The sequence below is a fragment of the Canis lupus genome, chromosome 3, assembly GCF_003254725.2.
Source record: "Canis lupus dingo isolate Sandy chromosome 3, ASM325472v2, whole genome shotgun sequence".
Lineage (NCBI taxonomy): Eukaryota > Metazoa > Chordata > Mammalia > Carnivora > Canidae > Canis > Canis lupus.
The window spans coordinates 51,173,748-51,201,457 of record NC_064245.1 but is presented as its reverse complement, the minus strand read 5'-3'; the positions used below and the strand labels follow the sequence as shown (position 1 = coordinate 51,201,457).

Below are 27,710 nucleotides of genomic sequence, written 5' to 3'. Positions count from 1 at the left end.
GAAAATTGAAACTCAAAGAGGTTGAGTGATTGTCTAAGGTCACATCACAATCCAGGGCTTCTGACTCTCTTTGTATTTTGTTACTAGCCTCTTGAAATATTTTAGTTCCCTTCCAGAGGAATGCCTGATAAATTTCACCCGCCTTGGTGGTGAAAATCTTGATAAAATTTTTCTTAGTGGGATCCCTGCAGCCAGTTAATACCCTTCTAATACTTTTATTCCCAAACACTTAGGATCATCAAAGTTTATACCAACACACTTGAATTACTCCCTCTCTATAAATTTGGAGATTTCAGTCTGGAACATCTCTTTTGGATTGTGTATAAAATCATTAAATAAAGCAAACACTAGCATCAGTTTGGAGGAATCCATGACTTAAATTTTTTCATCAAGAAGAATGATTCTGTGTTCCTGGTTTTTTATTTTTTTTTCACCAAGAAACCAGGTCAAATAAGCTATTCTACAAAATTCTATCACAAACATAATTTTTCTTTACAAAACATCACCTTGTGATGCAGAACTTACATAAATTAGGCCCACCGGTTTACTTTTTCCTTTTATAGTTTTTAAACATTTCAAATGTGATACATGATCATGATGAGATTATAAACAGCATAGAAATACAAATAGTAAAAAGTGAGATTTTTCTCTTTGATTAGTGCTCTCACTTCCTTCTCTAGAGGAAACATTAGTTTAATGGCTCTGTTTCTGGATCTTTTTCTATGCATTTACAGACTTATGAGTTATTTCCTTTTAATATACTTGCTTATGTATATACATTTTTACATGAATAGGAATGCTTAATATATATATTTTTAATGTCTTGTGTTTTCATTTAATGTATCCTAGACCTATTACATATCACTTTTTTGCTTTTTTAAAACTAATTTAAAGGAACACTTTATATTATGGATTTTAATTCTTTGTTACATATATTGCATATATTCCCTGTTTTCATTTAATGTATCCTAGACCTATTTACATATCACTACACACACTCTACTATATTCCTTTTAACCACTCCACTACAAATATATGTATAATGACAGACAAATTGTTGCCCTTAAAAACAATAAAATAAACATGCCCTTCAACTAGTTATTTTTGCTTATAGGAGAAAATATTTTCTAATTTTTACTCCTAGAAGTAAAATTACTAAGTTAAAAGGCACTCAACACCTTTAGTGTGGACAGACTCTGCCAAGCTGCCTTCAGATAAGGCTCCACCTGTCTTAGCAGTGACACCTGGATTGACTCTATCCTCGTACCTCTTCAAGCATTAGATAGTATCAGTCTTTTCAATTTTCCCTCGATAATGTTCAACAATGTGTCTCTGTTGTTTTAATTGGCATTCCTTCATCTGTTTGTGCTCATTTGTAGCCCTTTTGTGGATCATCTGCTCTTATCCTGGACTAAGTTTTTTTTTTTTTTTTTTTTTTTGGTTGGGTTACTTTTTTAAAACTAATTTAAAGGAACACTTTATAATATATGGATTTTAATTCTTTGTTACATATATTGCATATATTCCCTCTGTCATTTGTCTTTTAGCTATACTTATTTTATATTTTGTACATGCAAAAAGTGTTTGGTTTTTACAAATTGTATTGCTAAATCCTATCCTTTATGGCTTCTGGAACATGTGTCTTATTTAGGAAGGCCTTCTTCTCCTGAGTTATACAGATACTTTTCTTAAGTTTTCTTCTAATATTATTATTGTTTTGTTTTTATGTTTAGCTCTTTAATCCATCTGGAAATGATTTTTGTATATGGTGTGAGGTAGGTATCTAAGTGTACTTTTCAAATGAATAGTTCATTGTCCCAACACTTTGATTACTAACCCATCATTTCATATATTAAATTCCAGTATTATACATGGGTCTGCCTCTGGACTCTATTTTGTTCCATTGATTAATGAAATTTGTCTATATCTATGCCAATAACACACTGTGTTCATTCCTGTAGTTTGGTAATATGTTTTGCAATCCGAAAAATCTCCCCTGTTGTTCTATTTCAAATATATCTTCGTTTTTATCAAGTATTTATTCTTCTAGACAAATTTTGGTACCATCCTGTCAATTTCCATACATCATTCCATTGGGGTTTTCATTTAGACTGTGTTGAATTTGCAGACTAATTTGAGGGAGGAATGAGAGATTTATGACATCAAGTCTTCCTATTCAAGGAAATGACATTTCTTTCCATATATGAAGATCTTTTATGTTTTTCAATACTTTTCTTTAGATAGACCTTGTACATTTTCTGCTAAGGTTTATGCCTAGGAATTGAAATTTTTTGTTGCTGTTATACAAACAATTTTATTTTCCACTGAGTTTGCTACTACTGGTGTATGAGGATAGTTTGATCTTTGTAGGCTCATTTTATATCTGGGTGGCTTACTAAATCATATAATGATTCTAATTGCTAATTTTAGTTAAATACCCTGAATAAGTCTGAAATATATGCATGCAATGGTTTTTTACTTTTCCTTTTTAATGTTTCTACCTACGTTTTACCTTTGTTTTATTGAATTGGCTAGGACCACCTCAACAATATTGTGTTAAATCAGTGATAGAAGATACTTTTCTATGCTTCTAAAGTTTTATCAGCACATATAATATTCAGTGCGTTAAATAAAGGAAGTTACCTTCTATTACTAATGAATTTGGGCATTTAATCAGGAAAATGTTATGGAAATTTTTGGCATCTTTTGAAACGATGGATTTTCTTCTTTTATCTTTTAATTTAGTGAGTTAAACAGTAGATTTCTTAAGGCCAAGGCATTCTTGCATTTCTATTATAAACCTTACTGAGTTATAATATGGAATTCTTGTAATACTTTGCTGATTCAATATAATTATATTTTATTCATATTTGGAGGCTCTATTCATAACATAATTTTATGCATATATAGATAAAATATCTATAACTATACTCATGTATTTAAGGCTATATGCTATGTTTGACTGATTTTATCATCAGAAATATTCAAGTCACAGAAAGTCAGTTGGGAAAGTTTCTTTTTTTTATTTTTTGTTTTGGATAAAAAATTTAAGGGAAACTTACCCCCCCAAATCATCTGGCCTTGTACTTTTTTAACGTACAGAATTTTTACTACAATTGAAATTTTTGTGTGTGTTTGAATTTTCTACTTCTCTTTTTAAAATTTTTTTCTACTAAATCAATTATGGCATCTCTATTTCTAAATTTCTTGTCATAATATTTTTAACATTTTCCACTTGTCTTCTCTTAAGTGTCTTATTAACCTTGTCAAAGGGTTATATTACTTTTTTAAAAAATTTTTATTTATTTATGATAGTCACACAGAGAGAGAGAGGCAGAGACACAGGCACAGGAAGAAGCAGGCTCCACGCACCGGGAGCCCGACGTGGGATTCGATCCTGAGTCTCCAGGATCACGCCCCAGGCCAAAGGCAGGCGCTAAACCGCTGTGCCACCCAGGGATCCTGGGTTATATTACTTTTAAAGAACTACCAATTAATTGTGTAGATATGGTCTCCTTTTAAATTTTTTTCCCTTTTGGTTGTTTTGCTTTGTTTTCTTTTACATCAATTCCTCATTTTATCTTTATCATTTATTTCCTCTTTCTTTCTATTGTCATGTAGGTCTTTACTACCTTTTTTGTTGAATCACATTTTAGTTTATTAACTATTTTAAAAATAAGTGCTTACATGTTATAATTTAAAAATTACTTTAGCTATATTTCATATACTTTGAAGAATACAAATTTAATTATTATAATAATTTTTACATTTAATTTTCAATTTTTCTTTTATCAAGTTTTTTAATTGCCCAAAGAGAAACTTCTAAAAAATTATTCTTTTGTTGTGAATTTCTATTGGGCACAGAAAATGTTTTTCATTTTTATTTTATGTTTACTGTGTTTTTTCTTTTGGCATTTAAGCTTTCATTTGAGGTATGTGATTGGTTTTATAAATTGTTTCATATAATTGGAAATAATATTCAACTTTTTAGGGAGGTTGAAAGACACACAATCACAATACTCATATCTATTAATTAAAACTTATTATCTGTATCTTTAAAATATGGGCAGCCCCAGTGGCTCAGCGGTTCAGCGCCGCCTTCAGCCCAGGGCCTGATCCTGGAGACCTGGGATCGAATCCCATGTCAGGCTCCCTGCATGGAGCCTGCTTCTACCTCTGCCTGTGTCTCTGCCTCTCTCTCTCTCTCTCTCTGTGTCTCTCATAAATAAATAAATTCTTCATTTATCTTGTCTTCTTGATATGTGAAAGAAGTGTTTTGATTTTTGATTTTTCATTATAATGGTGGTTTTGTCAGTTTCCTTTGGTTTATACCCTATTTTTATTCTTCGTATATTTTTATTGCTATGTTACTTGGAGCCTAATAATTTATCACTATCATAGTGGTGAATTTTGCTATCTTGAAATATGATGTAAATTATTTTTTCTCCTTTTAATTCTTGGCATTCTAATTTTTTCCACATGTATTTAATTTTTAATGTTTTATATATTCAATATTATACATTTAATTATATATTGTATATATCAAAATACATATTCATTTTCCCCTTTATTGTTGTATTTATGCCTTCTTTCATTTTGAATATTTTCTGTTCCTTTTGTCTACGTGTCTTTTCTAAACAACATACATCTTGATTTTTTTTAAGATTTTATTTATTTATTCATAAGAGACACACACACAGAGAGAGAGAGAGAGACAGAGACACAGGCAGAGGGAGAAGCAGGCTTCATGCAGGGAGCCTGATGTGGGACTTGATCCTGAGACTCCAGGATCACGCCCTGGGCCAAAGGCACACACTAAACCGCTGAGCCACCCAGGGTTCCCCTACATCTTGATTTTTTTTAAACAAATTTTCTTTTATTTAAGAAGCAGTATAACCCATTTGTATATAGTATCTATGCTATATACAAATTATTACAAAGATCTTATATATAAAGATATTATTTTCTTTGTATAAAAGATATAAATTATATACAAAAATATTATTTGAACTTCTTTTTCATATTGTACCTTCAACACCATTATCCCATTCCTCTTCTTTGTCATCTTTTTGGCATTGGCTAGAGATTTTTGGTTCTCTTTTCTAAATACTGGTTTGGAAGCTATATGTACTGTTTCTATTCTTCTAGGAGGCACTTAAAGATTTTAGTAAGCAAATTAAAATTGAAACTGTTGTAATCAACAATTGATGACTGTCTGTAAACTCCCTTCCTGTCCCTAAAAGACAAAGCCTTTGCCAGGCATTTAATGATTTCTCTTCCTACTCTTCTATGCACTTATGGTTGAAATTATCTGAAGGTTTCATTCCAGATAAGTAGTGTTAATAATAGCAGTGGTAGTACTCTTAGCATTATTAGTATTATTATTTACTTTATGTCTCTATTTTACAGGAAGACTTTATTAGTAATGGTATTACATTTTACTACCAAATTAGCAACCACTATTTAGATTTAAATTGCATTTTTGTGACTTATATGCTCTACATTATTTGTTATGTTCCAAGTCATTGTCTATTTTAGGTTCTTTTTTTCTGTTTTTCTGGAGTAATCCTGAATTAGTTTTTGCTCCTTTATTTTCTGAAAAGCTGTGAGTGGTATACTTTCTGAGTCTTTGCTTATCTGAAAGAAACCCCTCCATTTGTCTTTACACATGACACAGAGCTGTCTTGATTATAAAATCTCAGGTTGAAAACAGTTTCTCCACATCCTTATCATCATTTATCTTCTAAAATATTTCAAGTGGATAAGGCAAGCATCATTTTCCTTTTTAGAAATAATATTGCCCATTTTCCAATAAGTCATTCTTTTTTAAGTGTTCATTATTATCATCCCTCCACCTGACCCACCAGAGAGAACTTCTAATTAATAGTTCATCAGGACGATTGTAGAGAGCTCTATCAATGGCAAGCACTTTTCTAACAGCAAATTCTCTTTATTAGCCAAAAGTTCCCATTTCTGATGTTTTGTTTACTAATGATGCAGTGAGTTCCTGAGTTTTAAACCATGCTGTGAGTTGTCTTCCACTTATGCTAATACCTCTAGCCTGCTGGGCTAGTCAGGATTTCCCTAATGTTTTCTCAGGAAAGGGTATCCTGAATGTCAACCACTTCCTCTTGTCCTTGACTGTCAGATCTGTAGACCTACAGATAGGTCCCCTTAGGCTATTTTAAAAGAGACTTTTCTCACTGGCCTTTGAGATGTTACTAAGAACTGTCGTAAATTCTCTTTTGGTCCACTCAATTTCTTATTAGCATGTGGTCTTCCCTACATTTGAGACTAACCTGTCCCCTTCACTTGAAACACCGAGACATAAGTTACAGTGAGAAATTTAGGATAGTCAGAAGGTAACCTCATAGTTCTACAGATTAGATGCACTTGGATAATACTGTGCTTTAACCACCTTGGCCAAGGAGTTTAACCTGATGTCTGCAAATACCTCAGTGATTCTGCTGACTTCCCTCTGGACCTTCTTTGAAGGTTAGGTTCACTATAGTACTGGATTCTAAAACCTCTCCTACCCTAAATCATCTTGTGATCTTTATACTAAGAAACCTACTTTCCCTTAGGGATTATCTCTAATTGCTACTCTAGCTGCCTCCATTATTATAGATCTTGGATGTCAGTACCTCCACTGAGCCTCTGACACAAGTTGCATCAAATTGTGGCTCTTTTACAAAAAGAGGCATCAAGAGTGCATCTACTTTTGAAGAGTACAGACAGGTAATGAGCGATTCTGGCCGTCTGGTCACTCTGTGTGTGCCTCTGTCTTGATCCCTTTTAGGTGGGAGGACACACCATGCTCCCCATCCGTTGGATGCCCCCTGAAAGCATCATGTACCGGAAGTTCACTACAGAGAGCGATGTGTGGAGCTTCGGGGTGATCCTTTGGGAGATCTTCACCTATGGAAAGCAGCCATGGTTCCAGCTTTCAAACACAGAGGTACAGAAGGGGGTAGATGGGAACCTCGATTTTGGGGAAGACTGATAGGAGTCATCTCAGGCCAGGATTTAGACATGGTATACAAAACATTAGATGGTATTTGGAGCTAGCAGGGCAAATATAGGTATAAGCAAGAGGGGAGAGCTTCTTAGGAAAAAAATTAGAGCTGTAGGAAGTGTGGTATAATTGTCAAGAGAGCATGAAATCAGATGTCTAAATTGAGATGCAAGTCATGGTTCTGTTTGTTCTGCTACACTTAAAAATCACAAATGTTTCACTAAGACAGAAAATAAAACAAAGAACAACTCTGAGCTTTTCAATTGTGCCATCTTGTGGAAACACCCAAATTATCTGGATTCCCAGAGGTTTTAGGCCTGCCAGGCCCAGGGATGTGAAGGATTGGTGGATTGGGAAAGCAAATTTCGCATTATTGATAGAGCTGTGTGTGGACTTCCAGGAATAAAAGAGTTCATAATAGTGAGTATAATAATAATAAACACATTATATGTTTTTATAATTTTGATTTACAGTGATAATAATAAAAACACCAGTCATCAGACTTTAACAATAGTTAACATTTAGTACCAGATGCTCTTCTAAGCACTTGAGCTGTATTAATAGCTCAGTACTTTCCACATGAATACCTGTTGAGATTTAGGGCAAAGGAAAGGGAACTGCTTGGGGTTCTGGAGATGACTGGCCAGAGACTCAGATGGGAGCTTCTGTGGCGTGGAGAAAACGTGCGCCATGGTCACAGGACTCTTGTCCCCAAAGCCAGTCATTATGGTTCTCATTTATGTCTGGACCAGACTCATGTTCCCTGGAGAATACAGTATAGTTAATAGACGGTAACAGACTCAGATTCCCAACCTAGCAGACCTATAAGAGATTGCGATTATTCTTATGGTTTTTTGTTTTATACAAAAACATGAATGCAAGGGCCTTTTAATATTGCAATTTTATCTGAATTTTGAGAACATATCTTTGTGGAAGCTGTGTTCATCTTTGCTTTCTTGTGCTCTAAGCAGTGAGTTTCAGAGACTAAAAAGAAAGCATTTCTTTAAATCTGTAATATCTCATCAATCACAAGCTGAATGAGTCTTGACCACATTTCCCAAAATAGGACAAAACATTTGGATGAACTTTTTTTTTTTAAAAAAAGCATGTATCAGAACACACTTATTGCAGTATTTTTTAAAAAGTTGTTGGTGTTTTCTTGGGGTGTGTGATTGGTGGTAAACGCAAACATACACGCTCACATGCACAAACATGGGTGCACACAAACACACACATTCTGAACACAGCCTCCCTGTAGTTTGGTGGCCCCAGTAAAGAGGGGATCTGGGCTGAGGGTACTATTGGTGTCAGCCCTGGATACTAAGCTAGCTTTTCATAGCCAACATGGCGTTTCTGATAATTTCTAACACAATTTGGTGAGACATTGGCCTTTAAGGTGGGCTTTCTGGTTCTAGCCACCTGTCCCACTCCACACCTCAGGGCAGCCGGGTACTGGCAGCCACTGATCATGGGTTTCTTTATGGAAGTTGACAACCCAGCAAGCCCCACACTGGAAGAGACACTACCGAGCGCTTTTGATCGCAGCATTAACAGCTGCTGTAGTTTGAGCTGGGTCCCTTTGCGTGGAGGTGAAGGTAATGGAGTGTGGAAACAGGGCTCTAATAAGAATGGAGCATATGAGCAGCTAGAGACCTATCAGGCTGGCACAGAAATGAGCCTCATGGGCTGGTGCCGACCCTGGGGTGAATAGGACCAGGAAAGTGCTGACATAGTGGAGGTTTGACAAGCTGTCTTAGGGTCAGTGTGACATAAGACAATGTCCCAGACAAGGCGCTGTTGGGGGCAGCATGGAGAGATAAAGGAGATAAAAGGCACTTCTCTTGCCCAGCTGAACACAGTGTAGTGAGGGCAGAGCTACCAGAGGCATTCGACTGGAGATGATTCTGTGTAGTCTGTCATTACAACCTATCTCTGAGCAAGGAAACTGGAGTTTTGGGTAAGTTGCCCAAGGTTTGACAGTGATAGAGTTAGAGAGAAGTTAAAAAGCAATCCAAGATGAGGAAGATGAAAACTTGAAAAGTCACATATTCGATGTCAGCAAAGAAGTGCTTTTGAGAAATTGGAAATGAACCACAAATTCCAGGCTTGGTCCTTACATGGCCAGCTGGGGCTGGTCCAGCCATGGCTGTTTTCTTCCTACTCCTCCTTAGCACCTCCCCTGTGGTATGTTGGGCCATGCTTTATGCTCTTGGCTTTCTTGGGACCTTACGACTACTCAGGAGGTAGTCAAGGCATGCATTTGATCTCCATCTTCTGGGTGAGGCTGTTGAGGCCCTGTCAGGTTCACTGGCTTGTGCTGGTCACCAGCTGGGAAGTGGTGAATCAAGCAGTAGTCCTGGTGTGAAGGACTTTAACAGAAGCCAAATGCTTGGGTTAGTGCAAAGAGCAAGGGAGTAGGTGCCTCACTGAGAAAGGGAACGGCATGGCAGCTTAGAGTTAGATGTAAGCTTGGTGCTATGTATAGAGGCTGGGGGTGGGAGGGAAGGGAGGCATGGAGAGACTGGCTGGTGTAGAGTTCCTTCAAGGGGGTTTCAAAGTCACCCAGGCTCATAAGAGGGGAGGGACAGGTCAGATGCCAATCCCCACTGCCAAGTAGCAATGAGTGCATCCAGATAAGATACAGGACTAGAGAGGAAGAGTCAAGTATAGGGAGGAGTGTGTGTGTGAATCCATGAAGGCCTGGCTCAAGAGGTGGGGTGCAAAAGGCAGTGGTGAGCATGGCCAGAGAGCAGCCTGCCTGGGACAAATGAGAGACTCAGCGCTGTCTCCAGCCAGCCTTCTGCCTGTGCAGGTGGACACCCCGGCTCTGCACAGAAGCTCCTCCATAATGTCGTTGCCTACTGCTGAGTGTGAGCCACAGGGCCCAGGGGTCTGTGGTTGTAATGTCCTTGTTCTCCTCATTTTTTTCAGGTCATCGAGTGCATCACCCAAGGCCGGGTGCTGGAGCGGCCCCGAGTCTGCCCTAAAGAGGTGTACGACGTCATGCTGGGGTGCTGGCAGAGGGAGCCCCAGCAGCGGCTGAACATCAAGGAGATTTACAAAGTCCTCCATGCTTTGGGGAAAGCCGCCCCCATCTACCTGGACATCCTCGGCTAGTGGTCGGTGGCTAGTGGTCACGGATGCATACTCTGTTGCCTCCTCTCTCCTGGCCTCACATCCCCCCTCGTCCACCTCACACTCCCTTCTTCCATCCTGACTGAAGCAAACATCTTCATAAACTCAAGTGCCTGCTACATATACAACACTGAAAAAAATGAAAGAAAAAAACCTGTAAGGCAGTTTGGCGAATATATATATATATATATATTTATATATATATCTAACTATCTATCTATCTATATCCACAGAGAGATACATTCTCTAATACAGAGAGAAACTGCTGATACAGAAACCGTAAGACTGTAACAACAACTCAGAAAATCTTAAGTGTTATGAATGCAAATGGCAGTTCCCTTTGACCGAAGCTGGAGCCCATGGTTCTTTGGCTCCGGCTTTTCTGGGGCGGAAGACCGTGATGACGCAGAGACCGTCTTCATGCTGGGACAGGAGGCGCTGGGCTGGAGTGCAAATCACCGCTGTGCAGGTGATGCCCTGCACCTGTGTGGTACCCCTCCACCGTTCCTGAGGGCTGCACAGGTGCATGGGCAGACCTCATCCACTGCTCTCAGGATGCAGCAGGAAGTAACATCGGCCCAGGGGCTCTGGAATCCCTCATGTCTCCCCTGAGTATTGCTCCACGCCTTCCCCTTTCCTCCACTTCAAGACAATTCTCCAATTTGCCCATTCTAGAAAGTAGAGTCCTGATGCTTTTGGAAGTCAATGAGGGCACCTACCACTAAACACTGAACAACCAACAAGACCACAAAACCATGATGACAATGGACCACATCCGTCTTGGGTGTAAACCATGCTCAAGTTCCTTCCTCAGTTTGAAAGAGATGTGTCATCTGTTCTCTGAACTTCAAGAACTGGACGTTCTGGGCTTAACCACAGAAGAAAAAGTGAAATTTGAACCCTCCCTATCAAGGCACTGCCTCCATCTTTTCCTCACTGGAAAGACTCCTTGGCCCCACCTCCCACATTCAGGCCTTTGGGGGAGTTTGGGGGCGTAGGGAATATTCCCCATGTTGCTTGTGGATGTGGACTCAGCAGGGTTCCAATAGCAGGAGACTTTGTTCCTTGTAGGTCATTTTAAGGTATGCCCCTCCGTATCCTGTTTCTCATCCTGCCCACCCTAGATCCTTAGCCCCCACTTCCTGGGCCTCTTGCAAGTCCCAGGTAAACCTCACTGCCAGGGAAGGAAGCCAGGTCTAGCGAGAGTGGGGGGCAGTGCTTATTTCAGGGAGCAAGGCCGTGGAGTGGGCAGGAGCTGGCAGCGGAGAATCTATTTGGTGCCTGCACCGGCCCCTTGGCATTCTCCTCACGTTTCCAGCCCCTGGAAGGATTGATGCATCTGCCTTTGAGCTTGCTGTGAACACTCAGGGGCTGAAAAATCGCTTTTGTGGGCTGGGGGTGGGGGAGGGGCTGGGGCCTCTCTGGGAGGTGTCCACTGCCTGGCCACAGCCACAGGCTTGGCATCTTAATGAGGATGGAGCCCTGACCAGCGAGAGAGAAGGAGGCTTCTGGGCTGCAGTCCTAGCCCTGCTGTCAAGGGCTGTAACAAGGGCAGATCCCTGGGCCTCCCTGACACGTGACAATGAAATGCCCCTGGAAGGCAATGGCCTGGCCCCCACGGAGCCATCCTGCCGGAGAGAGGACAGGGCCCTCTCAGCTCACTGGCCCATCCATCTCACCCCAAGCACAGAGCTACCTAATAGACTGGCCTTTGCCCCCTGGGGGCCTCCAGGGGGCCTCTGACCGGCACACTGCCCTGTCAGCCTGAGGGGCTGGAGCAGCTTGAGCGGCCCGGTCAGCTTCAGTGTGGGCGTCTCTATGGGGTTTAGGACTAAGTCCTCTATTTGTGGTTTTTCTTTTTTTTTCTTTTTTTTTTTTTTTATGAACAAATGTTTTTATTCAAATAGAAAAGAGCTGTGTTTGGACTGTTGGCCTTGGTTGGGAGTCAGGGATCAGTGAGGCTGCTCAGCTGGGTGGGAGGGGAACCAGGGTTTGATGTGGGTTTGGCATTGTGCTGGGTTCCCATCCCTGAGGACTTTTGAGGAGAGCTAGGTGGATTGACCACGTCAGAGGAACCCTTGGCTGTCCCCTGGCAGTTATCCCCCCTGTCTTTGTGCATGGAGGCCCTGGGCCTATTCTGGGGCTGTTAATGCAGGATGAGCTATGTACGCAGTCTCATGTTGAGCAGGGTAATGAAAGGAAAGCTGTTCATGGACAGAGGGCCTTGAGGGAGAAGGGTCTTCTGGTTAGACGTGAAGCTCCAAGGCTCCTGTTGCTGCCAAAACAAACTCCAGAATAGATAGTGTCCCCCAAACACACCCTGTGTGGCTTCCATCTCATAGGCTGTGTTTCTAGAACTTCATGGTCGCTGATAGACAGGGAAGCATGGGGCATGGGAAAGGGTTGGAAGCTCCTGGGCAGCTGGGAATGAGGAACAGGCTAGGTTTTCAACTCAGGGTGTGAAGGCATCATGGCCTAATGGGAGAAGCTAGTTCCTTCAGGAGCAAGGAGCCCTGAAGGAGACCAAAGTCAGATTGCACAGGCCCTGGTACTGTATGGGGATGTGGCTTTGTCACATCCACCCTGAGCAGCTGCCTCTCCTAAGAGTGGAAGAATGAAGGGTGGCCGAGCAAGAAGGAGTAGAGAGGGAGGATGGGCCTTTTTCCTCCCTTGTTATGTATGCTCTCTGTATGGAGGGTACATGTCGATTTTATGTCAAGCAGGTAAAAAAATAAAAAGCTTTTTGGAGGGTGAGGGAGGCAGAGAGTAGGACACTGTGGGAACTGAAGGAGCACCCCAGGGCCCTGGGGGGCAAGCAGAGGACACTGTTCCTCCTGTGGTGAGAAGAACCATGGAGACTTCCTGTCCTGTGTCTCAGGCTCCTGTCAAACGAGAGATGCCTGTTAATCTCTGGCCCCTGCGGGGTTTGAAATGTTTCAATTCTCACAGCATTGGGTCACCGCCCTGGAATGCCAGGGTGGCCCTTGTCAGGCTTGGGGGGAGTGAGAGGCAGAGACAGCTGCTCCCAGGGGCTCGTGGACCTGGGCATGCATGGGTCCCATGAGATACTCCTCCACGTTACAGTGTGAAGTGTCTGAGGTGACTTTCAGCCCAAAGGGCTCATTTGGTCTGGTTCTCCACCCCCAGCCTCTTTGTACACCAGAAAGTGCTGGCAAATGCCTATTTATCTGTTTATTTTCAAAGAGCTTAATGTGGTTGAATGAGTCTTAAAAATGACATCCTTTCAGCCAGTGTGGCCACCCCAATCCACCCAGTTCTCATCCCTCCACGCCACAATCCACATTAAAGAAACAAAAAACAAAAAACATATGCCAGAGCAGCTCTTAGGGCGAGGCTGGATACAGACCAAATTTGTGAGCTTTGGTGGAAGCTCCTGGTGGGTCACCCAGGCTGACTGTCCTGCCATGTCATCCTCATCTGATCCCCTCCTGGGTTGAGTGACAGTGGCCTGCTGTTGGAGACCGCTTGGATTAGGGAGGCATGGCCAAGTGTCTTCCCTGTTCTTGACTTTGGATGTGTCCCAGATGCTGCCCTCTCATTACATTCCCCAGCCCCAAAGTGGATCTTGAGACTCACTAAGCCTTCTCTTGCTAACAGAAGAGGGATTTACGTTCCTCCACTCAGCAGATCACACACAGATCATCCCTGGAGAAAGGCTTTCTACTGGAGACAATGGGAGGCTTGGTCCTCCTGGCTTCAGATTGAACCTTACCATTCTTCTCTAGTGATGCTTACTTTGTGGAATATACTAGTGTAAATATTTTGGGTGCTAAATACTACAGAAATCAACACCAACAAGAGAGCTGACAGCCAGCTTCCAGGGCTGTGTGAGACTCCACTCAAAAGTGGAAGTGAGTCAGTCATGCCGGGATGGTAGAGGATACATGGGAGCTTGGGTGGGAGTATACAGTGATGTGGAGAGACTGTCAATGAAACTCCAGGCTTTGCTTTTGGTTACCTGGGTGACCTTAGCCAGGTCCGCTAATCTCTCAGACTATCAGATTTCTCATCTGAGGCATTTAAGAGGTTAGAATAGATATCCTTAGGGTCCTTCTCACTCAAAAAAAAAACAAAAACAAAAACAAAAAAAAACAAAAAACCAAACCAGTCTGTTCTGATGTTACTTTTTTTTTTTTTCACTTGATTATAGAAATAAGAGAGAGATGAGAAGCAGGTAAAGAAGGGGAGTTGGGAAAGTTACCAAGGGCAAGACATTGATTATAGAAGGCAAACAGGAAAGACTCCATGATCCTTAGGTTGGAGGGATGTTGGTGGGGGGGAGCCAGGCATGCCAGCCCTCCAGCTGCTGCCTGGGCCCTGTGGCTGACTTCCACAGGCTCTCCTCCTCAGCTCGCAAGCTTCTCCATTCACCACCAACATGCCCTAAGCTGGCAGAAACTACTCCAAGATAGTAGTAGGGAGACAGGCCTGCCCACCTCTCGCGCAGGCCACTGGTAGCCTGAACTTAAAAACCGACAGATGTTTATCTTCACCTGCTATTTCAAAGGGGTAGGAAGTTGGAAAGAGGGCAGTGTTTTAAGTTGTGGACTCTTCACCAAAGTCCTTTCCCTTCAGTCCTGCAGAGTGGCGTCCTTGCTCTTCTTTTTCAAACCAAACAGCAGCAGTATTAGCTCATTCGAGGTGTGGTTACTGCAATGGACAGTCTTGAGCTTTGGGATCCTCCTTGTGCTTTGCTAGAGTCTAGCGCAAAGAAACATCTATAGTTCTTGGTGGAATGAGCCCACGTGCCCACGGTCTAGAGAACTGCCCTCAAATGCCTCTGGGATGGCTACTGTCAGCTCTGATGGAGACAACCAGTTAGAATACCTGATGGCCTTTGCCCTTCAGCAAGAAATGGCACCTGTAACCCACTGCTTGGTGCCATAGCCACTTTGTTTTTGGTCCCTGGTATGCCAAACTTTTCTATGTTACTAAATAAAATTTTTTGGCCAACACTTACATTCTAAAGGGAAATTCCAAGTTTTTGTATCATTTTTAAGATGTCAGTATAGACTCCAGAAAATGCTTTGGGGTTGCTTAATATCACTGGTATCATCGTCTGAGGGGAAGTGTAGGCCTGTACACATTATATTCTTGCATCTATAGCTTTAATTGGACTGGCTTCAGTGAAAGTCTGCTTGGAGCCAGCAAATGGATTCCTTGATGCTTTGTCTTTTTGAGCCTTACATTCCTTGGGGGTGAGATATCCAGAGATGGCCTGGCCTAAGAGAGCCAGTCAAAGTGATGCTACTGGGAAATATGTCATCTTGTAAAATTTGATCATTTGGTGCTCCCTGAATTAAATTATGCTGGTGACAACATTCTGGGCATCTGAAAATCTCTCCTCCTGGCAGTCTGATAGATGACCATGCAGAAATGATTTATACCATACTCCATTTGGGTATTGGCATTGAATTCACCAGGGATACATGTACAACCACCCCCTAGGTGGGATGGGACAGAGAGAATGTGAGATATTGATAATACTCTTTCAGAAGGGTGACTGTGGTGGATGTGGTGAACATCAGTGTCACTACTTTGGGTGATAGGTCTTTTGTTGTGAGCATAGGCTGGTCAACCCTGAGGATCTGAATCTTGGCTTCTAATAGAGTCTATTTCCCTGGTGCAATCTCCTCAAGTATAGTTTCCTTGACTGCCGCCCCCCCCCCCAATTCTATACTTTGCAACAAGAGATGTCTCTGCCCTAAGTCTTAGTGTGCCAACATAGACATTTTCTGATTTCATAAGATCTATGGAGATTGAAGTCCCCCTCAAAAATACTTGAAATTCTTGATCAGAGTAATAAAATCCAGATTCTCCCTCCTCTTTGGCTAATTAAGTTCCAAATTTAAAACAAGGTTCAGTTTGATATTTGCAGTTGGGATGATGTCTTAAACCAGTGTGTTGAGCTATTTCCCATCATATGGAGGCAGGGGAGTAAGCTCTGTTAATTTTTTCTAGTCACCAATGTAAACATCCCTTTGTGTGCAGTGCCATGGCCCAAACTTGTAGCTTGCAAGAGATACTTATGGCCAACAAAGCTAGAAGTTTATAGATACAACAAGATAACACAGATGAGGAAAGGCCTATTGGTTATCTATTTCTGAGAAGTGCCTTGGCACTTGCTTAGGTGTCTTGCTTTCCAGTTTGACATATTTTGAGAAGAGTTGATTTCTTTTCACTTTAGACAATGACCAATTAAATATCTTTCCTCAAAGTCCAAAGGAAGATTGAAAGCCCAGATATCCACTCATTCTCTGATATTTTTTGAATGCAGTTTCCCAAAAGCCCAATGAGAAATGCCAATACTCAAATCTAGGTCTGATAGTTATTCCTTCATTTAAGAAGAGTGTATACTCAAATGAATAGCTTCCTGAAATGTCGTGTTTCTTTCTTGGAGAACTCTCCATGCTCTATCTACACTTAACAGCTGTGTGACATTTAGCCGATGACTCTGAGCCCACCTCTGGAGTGAATACATAAACCTGGTCCAGGCGATTTGATTTCTACTTTATGCAGAAGAGAAGTAAATCTCAGTAAAGAAGATTTTCTTTCATTTTTATGCTTTTTACATTTTTTTTTCCCCTTTTGGCTCTATCCTCTTGCTTCCATGGGACTGACAATCCAGCTTCTCAAACTCCATGAAAGTCTTAATGTGAGGTGAATTCCAGGACCACAAACAGTTAGGACTTCAAACAGTGAGAAAATTGGCGCTGAATGATTCGGCACACAAAGCAGAAAACCTTCATTTCCTGCAGGCAGGATGGAATTGACTGTTATATTAAGACTTGTGAAGGAGCCCTGCCCCGGAGTAATTTTAGTGCTGTCAGACAACGTTGACATCTAGATTAACCTCTGTGCAGTGAAGTTTACTGCAAAGCTCATTGAGATGCAAGTGGTGTATCTCCACAAATCCTATCTGGAACTCTCAGTGGCCCACCCTCAGCAAACCCTCATCCCTTCCCACCCACTGCTCTCTCCATCCATGAACTTTTAGCCTCCAGGAGCAGAGAAGCCAGGACTGGGATCTGACCTGAGGAAAGGGAGTTTCAACCTTTCTCTGACCACAGTACTGAGCCAAGCTTTCTGTTCAGTGGGAGTGACAGTGGTTGTCACTGTCTTGATTTTCCCTGAGGGGACTGCACATCAGTTATGAAAGCCACTCTGCTGATGACAAACAGCTTTGCAGCATATTTCGGTGCTGCACAAAGTGAAATGGTTTATAAAGAATTAGTGTGCTCTGCATCAGTGAGCCCTGCTCTGCCTCCCTCCTCCCCCCTGGTGCAGCAATTCTAGGTGTGGATGCAACAGATCAGAACTGCTGCCAGGTAGCCAGGGGAGTAGTGGGTTCTGATGGACAAAGGGCTTGCGCTGGGTCTGTGCTGGTGTTTCCTATTTTCCTTATGAGAAAGGTAGTCCCTGCTCCTCTTCTCTTGGTTGGGACAGAGTGTGCATCTGTCCTCTAAGTCCCAGCTTGTCAGCTTTCTCCTTATGGAGTGGTGGGCTCCACTGTAATCCGCTCCCCTTTCTAACTCACTGTGTGGTACCACATCAAGACGTAAGCGGCTAGCAGAAACCTCAAAATTGAAATCACAACTTCTTTACAAATTAACGCTATTACATTAAAAGTCTTAGGAATAGGCAGCTTAGATTAAGACACCTCCACCTTCAGACTCCTTAGCACTGCAACACATCATCACAGGTGTCTTGGGAAACTTAGTTCAAGATTTTAGAATACTGTGAAGTCCAGAGAACATATTTCTCTGGGGTTTTACTGATCCTGATTCTCTCTGAAATCGTTTTTTCCTACTTTGCCTCTTGCCTGGAATATGAGTAACAATCTCCTTGTATGTTCTTAGATATTTCTTTAGGAAAAATGAAAGCCAGCTCAAGGACATTGTGTTTATTGACTGGGCAAAATAGATTTCTGGGCCAAGTAATGTCACAGTCATATAGAGGCAAACCTGATGACTTTATTTAAAAGCAATTATAAGTGTTATGTTTTGTTCTAAAGCTCAAGCTCACATCGTGCAAACTACATTCACGTTTCATTTTCATTACTTATGATAATTGTTTACATGCACACATATGCACCCCATCCCTGACACACACGCAAATACATCTACACCCCTCTTGGTCCAATATGATCCAACAAGTCAATGTGGGCTTTCTGTTTTTCCCAATGAGCCCTGTGTTAATGTATGTGCAAATAAGTGTGCTCCAGGTATGTGGCCTCTTAAATTTATCTATAGTTCATCTCTCTCTCTCTCTCTTTTTTTTTGTAATTATCACACAGCTTTTGACTTTTTTTTACTATGAGTCATTTATGGAGTTGGGGTTTTTCAAAGGAGACTAAATCCTAAGTTTTCAGAGCCTTTATATTTAAAGGCTGGACTAGTTTTCGAGGAGAAACACCAAACCAAACCAAACCTTGGTGCAGATTTTATTTAATTAATTTTGGGGGATGGGGGTGGGAAAGCTTGAAGAATACATACTAAGTACAGAAATAAATGTGAATTAGTTCAAACAGATTCCTGAAGCTATCTTGGAGCTGAAGCAGTTAGGTAGAAAACTCAAACATTCAGATTGAATCAGAACTTGGGAAAGAATCAGATCTTCCCTTTCCATGGGACATGAAAGGCATCCTGAGTTGGAAGTGAGCAGACTGGACTGGGTGTTACTTGGTGGGTGACTGGGCACAGGTCACTTCAGTTATCCTGGCCAAGTGGAAGTGTCCTTAGTACAAGGGGGCAGCTGGCTGCCAGTTGCAGACTAGCCGCCTCTCTGGTTCCAGTGAAGGGGCAAGCCGATCCACTTCACCCACTGCTCTGATCAGGATCAATAAAGCATGTTTCAAGTCTCCTCTAGAACAAGTGTGCACACTCTACAGAGTCACCCCCCTTTCATTGTGCAGACAGTTCACCTGCCATGGAAAGCTGTCCAGACTCTGAACTCCTGTGGTCCTTCCAATGTCCCTGAATCCACCCCTTAAAGGCTGGCTTTTATCTCTGAAAAATCAGGGGAAGCCCTCTGAGCCCATCTCCCTCTTCCCTCACCTGAGCATCAGCCTCACTTGTGACTGAGCCTATGTTTCTGGAGGAGAAAACAGTGTGCTCTCACAGCCATCCTTCAGTCTCTTTCCAGCTCTGTGGACCAAGTGATTAGCTCCTCATTAGCACCTCATCAGTTGCTCTTGCACAAGAGACTCTGGAACAACAAGCCTATTATAATGCTGTAGTCTGTCTTTTTGAAGTCATCCCTTCCTTCCGGCTTGGTTGGGAAAGGAGAGCCTGCCACAAACAGCTTTTCCTTCAAATTTTTCTGGCTTTTTTCCCTGACTTTTAAATACACTGGTAAATGACAAACCATGGTTTTCTTTTTTGTTTTCCAGGCCCCTACCTATGTGAGTACACTTTGCCCCTATCAAATAGGAGCGCAATATGTCAGCAAAGTCTTTATTTATTTAGCGAGTGGCTATAATATTGACACAAAGATTTGCAGCATCTAAATCTTGAAGGGAATAAAAGGCTTTTTCTATCAAATGAGATCTTTACTGTGATAGCACGAGAAAGGTTTATACCATAAGAACAGAAATGAACCTGAGAACATGCTCCCTCTTTAGGGAACAATGTGGTAGAAGAAATCACTGGAGAAATCACCGGAACACTAGACCCTCTATTCCACAGATCATTATGTATGAATAGATGCTTCAACTCTGTCCTTGACATGGCTCTGAAAACACAATAATGAACAATGATCAACTCTTCACATTTACTATTAAAACAATTTCATCATGCCTAACCCAACCCCTATTTTTTAAAAATACAATTTTTTCATAATTCTGGGGATAGTTCAATATTGTTGTTTTCTTTCCTGGGCGCCTTCTAATATTTTCAATACAATTTCTAATTTTTTTCACTTTTATTTCTTTAGGAAAGACATGGGGTCAATTTTAAATACTGTCTATGATTAAAATGGGGAGTGAAGTGGAGGAGGATGATGGGCCTAGGAGAGAGGGGACCTCTGAGCTCTACTTCTGCTGAAAAGCATTATCCCTTCTGTGCCTCAGTTTCTTAATCAACAAAAAAGCTGCTAACAACCCCTTTCCTGTCACAGAGGCTTATAATGAGCACCTAATGAGGTCATAGCTGTCAAAGTGCTTGTGAGCACCATAGGACCCACTCTTGGGCTGTGAGTGTTGCAAATAGGCTTGCTGGTGCTGAGCTGTGAGCTGCTCTGTAATGTGCCTTGTTTTGAGGTGCACAAAAAGCTTTTCCTTCAAATTTCTGAAATCCCTCCTGCAGTCTGGTTTCTAGAATTATAGCATTGGCAATTTTCTCTTTGAATGATGACCATTGAGCATTGAGAGATGGAGAATACCTTTACAAAAATACAAGCAGAAAGAGGACAGCTTACCCATTCATCCCTCATTGAAGAGGGATTGTTGGTAGGTTTTGTTTTCAGGCCTGGAACCCTGGACATTTTATAGCAAAATGGCATCTCCTGTTGCATTTAACTCTGTATCATATTGCTGATTTTATGAAATTCTGTAGATTTAAGTGTAAAGTTTTTTTAACTGAAGACTATAGAAAGCTTCCTGTATAAATTAGGTGGTAAAACTAATTTTTCAGGAGGCACCCAAAGTAATAATGAACCTGAAGTAGTATTATGTTCATTCTGGGGCCAGCATTTTGTACATGGGGAAATAACCCTAAGATAGAATGAACTGCTTGAGTGAAAACCAAATGCTAAACCACACTTCTGATAGCCTTGAGCACCAACAAATAGGTGTGAGTGGGATTCCCACTGAGAAATGCATCTGATTGAAAATGAACCTCCTTCCCCCCCTTCAACAGTAAATCCTGAGGCCAGATTGCCAAGGTTACAGCAGTGAAGTCATTTACAGGCCCTAAAAAAATCCTAGGTGTTTGTAACATCAGCCACTATTTTAAGTACTTTGCAAATGGTGACTAGTTGGCAAGTTAAATCTTTGGAGTGTGATTTCCTTTAGATCTCCAAGCCACAACCAGGTGTGATGTAACTAAGAGCTGTGGATGATTTTAAAAAAGGGGGAGTCACTCCAAAAAGGAATCATAATAAAGCCGAATACCTGAAATCCTAACAAATCTACAAATACTTTGCTCAAGTTCAGGCTTCTCATTTTTGTTTGTTTTATATAGGGCTCCATTTTTGTTTGTTTTATATAGAAAAGCAACATCTTCATGTTGGACCTCTGTCCAGATGATTTTCCCCCTGTAGCTGTCTAGCAGACAGAAAGCATTTCAGCTTTCTTTGAAATGAGAGTCCAAATTGGGTTATGACTAGGATTTTAAATTATGGTGTGAAATTGGAGAATGCAAACTGGTTTAGGGCAGAGTTCCATAATTCATTCTGATAATCCTGAGGCGGTAACCTCCTTCACAGTATTGTGGAGGCCTGCCTTGAACAAGTCGTTTCAGTGTGTAACTTCCTAGTGACAAGGCTGATTATTTAAGGATTTCAGAGGCATCTTTTGAGAAATACCTCACTGGATATGGAAAATTTGATCTAATATGTTAACAAGAACAAGAAGAACTTATTTTAATGCTTTTTTCCCCTTTCCTCTCTCTGAGAATTTAGCCTTTCTCGGAGGCCATTGGGATATTTCCTTTTCAAGGCTGGAAAAGATTGATTATAGTTCATGTCTGAAAGCAAAAGTTCCCCCAAGCCCAGTGGAGTTGGAGGCAACCAAAATGACCCATGTTAATTTCCTGTGGCCCCACAGAGTCAAGGACCCTTCTTGTTTATGTGTGTGGGCTATGGCAGGTGAGCTCAAGGGCATTGTCAAAATACAATGAAAAGAAAGCAAGTCAGGACAAGAAAACTCTCACATTGAATATGAGAGAAAACAGCAGTCCTGCTTTCTCTGGAAAAGATTTGTGTACTATTAAGGGAAGATTCATGTTCTTTCTCAAATAGGTTTCACTTCTAAGATTTTGTGTGTGTGTGTGTGTGTGTGTGTGTGTGTGTGTGTGTTGGCTGAAAGGGGGTATGGGGCCAGTTAGGAAGTAGTTACGATTATGAATTTAGATCTTCTCTCAAACACAGTAAAAGCTCTGCTCTGTTTCTCAAAATGAGACAATATAATTAGGTGTGGAGAGGAATTCAGGGACCATGTTCCAGTATGTGGTATAGTTTTATCCAAATATTTCCTTCAGGAACATTTAATCACAGCAAGCCAAATTAATCCCATGTCTGTAACTGGTATTGGGAAAAAGAAGCCAGTGGGCAATTTCTGCAGCCCCTAGCTGCATCCATTTGTAGTCTTCTTTTCTAAGAGTTAGGTGTCCTGGAATCACACGAGGGAATATGCTGGTAGGGAATGAATGGGGAGGAAGTTTGAAGAGTTTCCCACTGGTGTTATGGCAATGCATTAACTCTGTCTTGCTAGAAAACTAGGGCCACTTAGGGGCTACTCTCATTTAAAATGGCAATAGTACTTCAAATGTCTCATTTAAAAAGAGACATTTAGGGATCCCTGGGTGGCGCTGCGGTTTGGCGCCTGCCTTTGGCCCAGGGCACGATCCTGGAGACCCGGGATCGAATCCCACATCGGGCTCCCGGTGCATGGAGCCTGCTTCTCTCTCTGCCTGTGTGTCTGCCTCTCTCTCTCTCTGTCTGTGACTTAAATAAATAAATAATAAATAAAATATTAAAATAAAAATAAAAAGAGACATTTGAAACATATTTTGGGACCTGCCACCTAAAGTCAGCATCTGCTAAAAGAGTTTTCAATCTGACGAAGGCGTAGTTTCTGGCCTGCCAGTGATTCTTCCTGGGTATCTGTTTTCAGCACCAGGGACAGCAAACACCTCCCTCAATTGAACCAAGGCCTTCTATCCTGATTAGCCTTCCAGGCAAGGAAGGATAGGTTTTTCCTTTATTTCTTATCCAGTGGGGCCTCAATCTGCAAGACTTAAATTTTTAAATTCAGGTGTTTACATCTTTTATTTAGTTCTGAGCCCAGTGGCTTAGTTGTTTCTGTCACATTCTCAACTTGCTAGCTAACAAATGATGGGGGTTGGACTAATGCGGCCAAGTCTCCTGGCTCAGAGGAATGGAAAGAAAGACCCTTAGATATGAATGGAGGACTTTGGCAGAGGAAGCCCCTGCAGAAAGTCCTCACATGGCACCATTGACTTGTAAACTCCCACAAGGGGGACTGATCATTGGCAATTTCTTCCTTTTTAAAATGTCTGTGCAATTCCTACAATGCATGAGTCCACATTTCATTCTGTATTCATTGTAGGAAGTGTTTCAGAGGAGTTGAACAGGAGCTATGAACTTTGGAGACAAAAAAAGGGGCTAATGATGCTGTTGGTAGGCATTTTGGAAACTGGGGTGGAGGTGGGGGGCGGGACACTGCTTTGAACGTCAGAGGCATCTCTTCAGTCCTGAGTCTTGTTCAGCAGCTAACTTTGCCTTTAACAATGCAAATGGCTTCTTAAAAACTTCAGTCACGCCACACTGAAGGGAGTCCCTGAGAAAATGAGAAAATGAGCATAACAGAAGCAAAGTTTTCACTTTGTGTTGTGATTGGCCAGCTGTCATTTAGAACAATAGTGCATAGATGCCATCTTAGAGGTAGCATTGTCTTTCCTTAATGAATCAGCTGTGTCCTCCTCACTTTTGTCAGGATGGCCCCATGGCTGTGAAAGCAAGACAGTTACTGCAGATTTTATCTTAAATACTGTCTTCTATTTCACAGATGTTAAATAAATTCAATTTCAACTCCCTCTGGACCACCCAAGGCTCCGAATATTCCTCTGTACCCTCTCTACTACCCACCCCTCTACCTTCAGTGTTGTTTCTCATAATTCATAACATTTAGTGGTCTATGATTCTTTTTAGGATAAATCAAGTGATAGCACCACAAGTGATAGCAACAGGCTAGAGCCAGATATCATAGGAACAAGTTTGATGAAACTGTGATTTTTAACCTTGGAGTGGGTCTGAGGAGAAGCCATCCTTTCTCTTTCCTTGTCCTCTTGAGGGTGTCCCATTCCAGGGCTCACACTTGCCATGCAAGAAAGGCATGAGCTCCTCTAGATTATTTGTGTGATACCTAGGGGAAAGCAGGGTCAAACCTTCTCTATTCAAGTCCTTTAGGATGGTGGAGCTTTGTTTTATATTGAAATCAACGAACAATCTTAGTTTAGAAAGAATGTGTAGATGATAGTGCAACAGCTATAGGAAAGCTTAGTAAGAGAAATTTCCTTCCCTTAAAACAGATAGGAAGGAGTTGTAGATTGGTGGGAAACAAATGATCCACTGGGCAGGGAGAAGTGTAGTCTAAGACTGGAGATACAGAAGCAGACATCTTTAGAAGTAGAGGTGATGCCAATGAAAGCCTCAGGAGGGAACAGGCCAGAGAATAAAATTGTATGGAGGTTCTCAATACTTTTTCTGGAAAATTCCTACAACATTCAAGGGCACGTCTAGCCCTCTGCTTACTTAGAGGTGAGCTCAGTGCTACTTCTGGGTTCTTAAGGAAAATGCCCTACAAACACCAAAGTCTTGTATTTTCCACTGTCAGTCAACACTGGCTGTCTTGAGTGGGATTATTTCCCCCTTCCCTATGTGAAAGGGATTTGTTTTAAGGAGAAGTGTCCTTTAAACATCCAGCTAAAACTGGAGGTAATTTTTTGCATGAATGGCTTTTTACAGCTAGGTCTAAAGCAGAACAAAACTTGTATTAAACTAAGTGCTACTTTACATATCTTATTTCAAGGGAAATGAAGGATTTATTGCCGTGTAAATGATGTACACTGATTTGTTTCCTACTGGACATTACATGTCCCTTTATCTTTAGGCTGATGTTGTGCAGCAAACTTTCAATATCTGGAAAATCAGCTGGTACCTACTTCAGTGCACTAGTAGGATGTTATATTCTCAGAGAAGAATTTTGCAAATGAAGTTTAGGTGCTGCTATAGCTGATTTTCATCCCTATCCCTAAGCTTTCTGTACTAAATATATGTAAAGTGATTATATCTTGTCTGATCCCATGTGTTTGTGTGTATTTCCTACTGTTTATATAAATATATTGGCCATCTGAAGCGTTACTTGGATTATGGCAACTGCTGAACAATGGTGTACGTGGCATGTGGACACGTGATACATGCACACACTCATTCTGAGGCCAAGCTAATCTTACAGAGTTTAGGGGGGAAAATGTGGCATGGCTTGGGAAATGTTCAACAGTGGATATAATACAGCCAAGTCACCATTCATGGAGGAGACCTTGACAGCGGCAGAGCTGAGGTGTGCTCAAGTGGATTTTACATCATTTATTTTAATACAATGGATTGTTCCTCAGTTCTATTTAATGATTTAGAAATATTCCATCATGATCCTTGTTTATTTTTTCCCCAGGCCACTGGAACATGATGATTATACTTGTTTCTCATTATTTGGATCCCAAAGTTGTTAACTTAAGATGGGTGACTGAGGTTTCAGTAAACTGGGTTTTACTAATAGTAACCCTTCCTTGAGGCACAATTTTTTTCCATTCTTTTCCTTTATGACAAATAAATCCATTGGCTATGCTAAGTTTATTTACATCCTGGCAAATGTGAGAGAATCAATTTAGTTAAAATGATTGTATTTGCCTTCAGAGAAGAGGCTCATGGTTTAAATATAATTCTTTTGTAAAGGTGTCGTTTATGCAAAAAATATGGATTCTAACTTGGTAAGATGGCCCCAGGGTAGGAGGATGTGTTCTCAGTTGGTACTGAGGGATGTGTTGAAAAGGCAAGTGCCCTCCCTTTCTCTATTTCCTACCCCACCCTATTTTCCTCTCCAACTTCAAAAGAAAACAGAAAATTATTTTTTTAAATTGTATTAATAATTTATGTTTAATACAAAAGGATGATTTAATGGTATCACCAAAGGTCACTTCTCCCATTGTGCATGTCCTTCACTCAGCCCCGTACCCATCACCTCATTCTTCACCCTCATGCTTCCATCCCAAGGCAAACATACGTCTTCATCGGAATCTATCAGTGTTGAAGTTAAATGTGGGGGCAGAGATTTAACACCATGACATTAATGAAAACCAACCATTCTTCACTTTCAAATGATTAATTGCTACAAGAAGACAAACTCTTTTCTTGGTTTTTGCTTAAAAACATTTTATACATATATATGTATATATGTGTGTGTATGTATGGACATATGTATGTATATGCACATGTACATGTATATATGTATATATCCATCTCCAGTATAAATATATCATATGTGATAGTTGTAAATACTTCTTGGTCATATGTCTGTCTTGCTCATGGTATCATATCTTCAATGTTATGTTAACAAATCCATTTATTGATTGATGAAACTGTGTGTAGACCTGTATCCTCCTGACATAGTTTATGTAGGGTCTCTTCTCAAATAAAGTATAAAACATGAATGCCCTTGTTTTATTTGGATTTGTTATTTAGTAGAGAAGAGTGTTGGGTTTAAAGGTAGATTGAAGTTTGATGAAGTCCAAATGTGTGCAAAGATTATAGGATCCAGTATCATCTTGAGAGCTGGGACCCAGGTTTTCTGAGAGCAAAAGTAGCTTACACAATGTTTAAGGTAGTTCCTAAGATGAATATTGGATTGAGATGAATGTTTCAAGAAACACATACACACTTTTATGATTTGAGGCAGGGCCCAGCTCTATGTCGTTGAGCTATCCTGTCACTCCTCAATCTCCTAGTTACAATAATTTCAGTTACATTTTTAAGATACTATAAAATATGTTCCCATGGATATTCTTTTATCCCAGAGATTTTAGGATTCTTTGATCTAATTGAATATTTATTTATTTACTTTAGAGAGAGAGCACACAAGTACAAGTGGGGGGAGGGGCAGAGGGAGAAAGAGAATCTCAAGCAGACTTCCTGTTGAACATGGAACCCAATGCAGGGCTTGATCCCAGAACCCTGAGATCATGGCCTGAGCCAAAATCAAGAGTCAGCCACTTAACCGACTGAGCTACCCAGGTACTCAAAGACCTAATTACTGTAAAACTCTTTCTCTTTATTCTTTTCTTTCCAATTTCCCTTCCTTTTTCCACATCTTATTTTCTTCTTTCCTTCATATAATGCACTTCCTATGATGAGATTTCAAGACTTCCTTCCATTGATTTCTTTCAAATGCACTGATGGGTTGTGGGAAAGAGGCAGGGAGGTTCAGGTTGTAATTTCAATTGTGACAGGTCAACAGAGATTTGGAAATATTTAAAGCAGGGTCCCCCTACCTTGACACTGGTAACATTTTGGACCAGAGAATTCTCTGTTGTGGGGGGCTGACCCGTGCCTTCTAGGATGTTTATCAGCATTTTTATTAGAAGCTCTCCTCCTCCTCTCTGTTGCCCTCCTAGGCTGTGTCATCCAGAAATGTCTTCAAATATTGCTCAGTGTCCCCCAGGGGGGCAATGTTGCCACGGTTTAAAGCTACCAGTTGAAGGGTTTAAATCTTATCACACAATATCAAATGATATTAAAAGAAGAA

General features: G+C 41.1%; 1 protein-coding gene across 3 annotated transcripts in view; it reads left to right on the top strand.

The window, feature by feature from the left end:
• The window catches only part of NTRK3 (neurotrophic receptor tyrosine kinase 3), a 391,217-nt gene extending 364,598 nt beyond the window's left edge, over nt 1–26,619 (top strand). For 2 of the 3 annotated variants that reach the window (XM_035714844.2, XM_035714845.2), the window contains exons 16-18: nt 1,734–1,775; nt 6,800–6,958; nt 9,947–26,619. In XM_035714844.2, coding sequence (XP_035570737.1) covers nt 1,734–1,775; nt 6,800–6,958; nt 9,947–10,132 — 387 coding nt within the window. In that variant the 3' untranslated portion in view covers nt 10,133–26,619. The remainder of the gene's footprint in view (nt 1–1,733; nt 1,776–6,799; nt 6,959–9,946) is intronic. The other variant, XM_025436910.3, reaches the window with a different exon arrangement.
• Nucleotides 26,620–27,710: the final 1,091 nt, after the last annotated feature.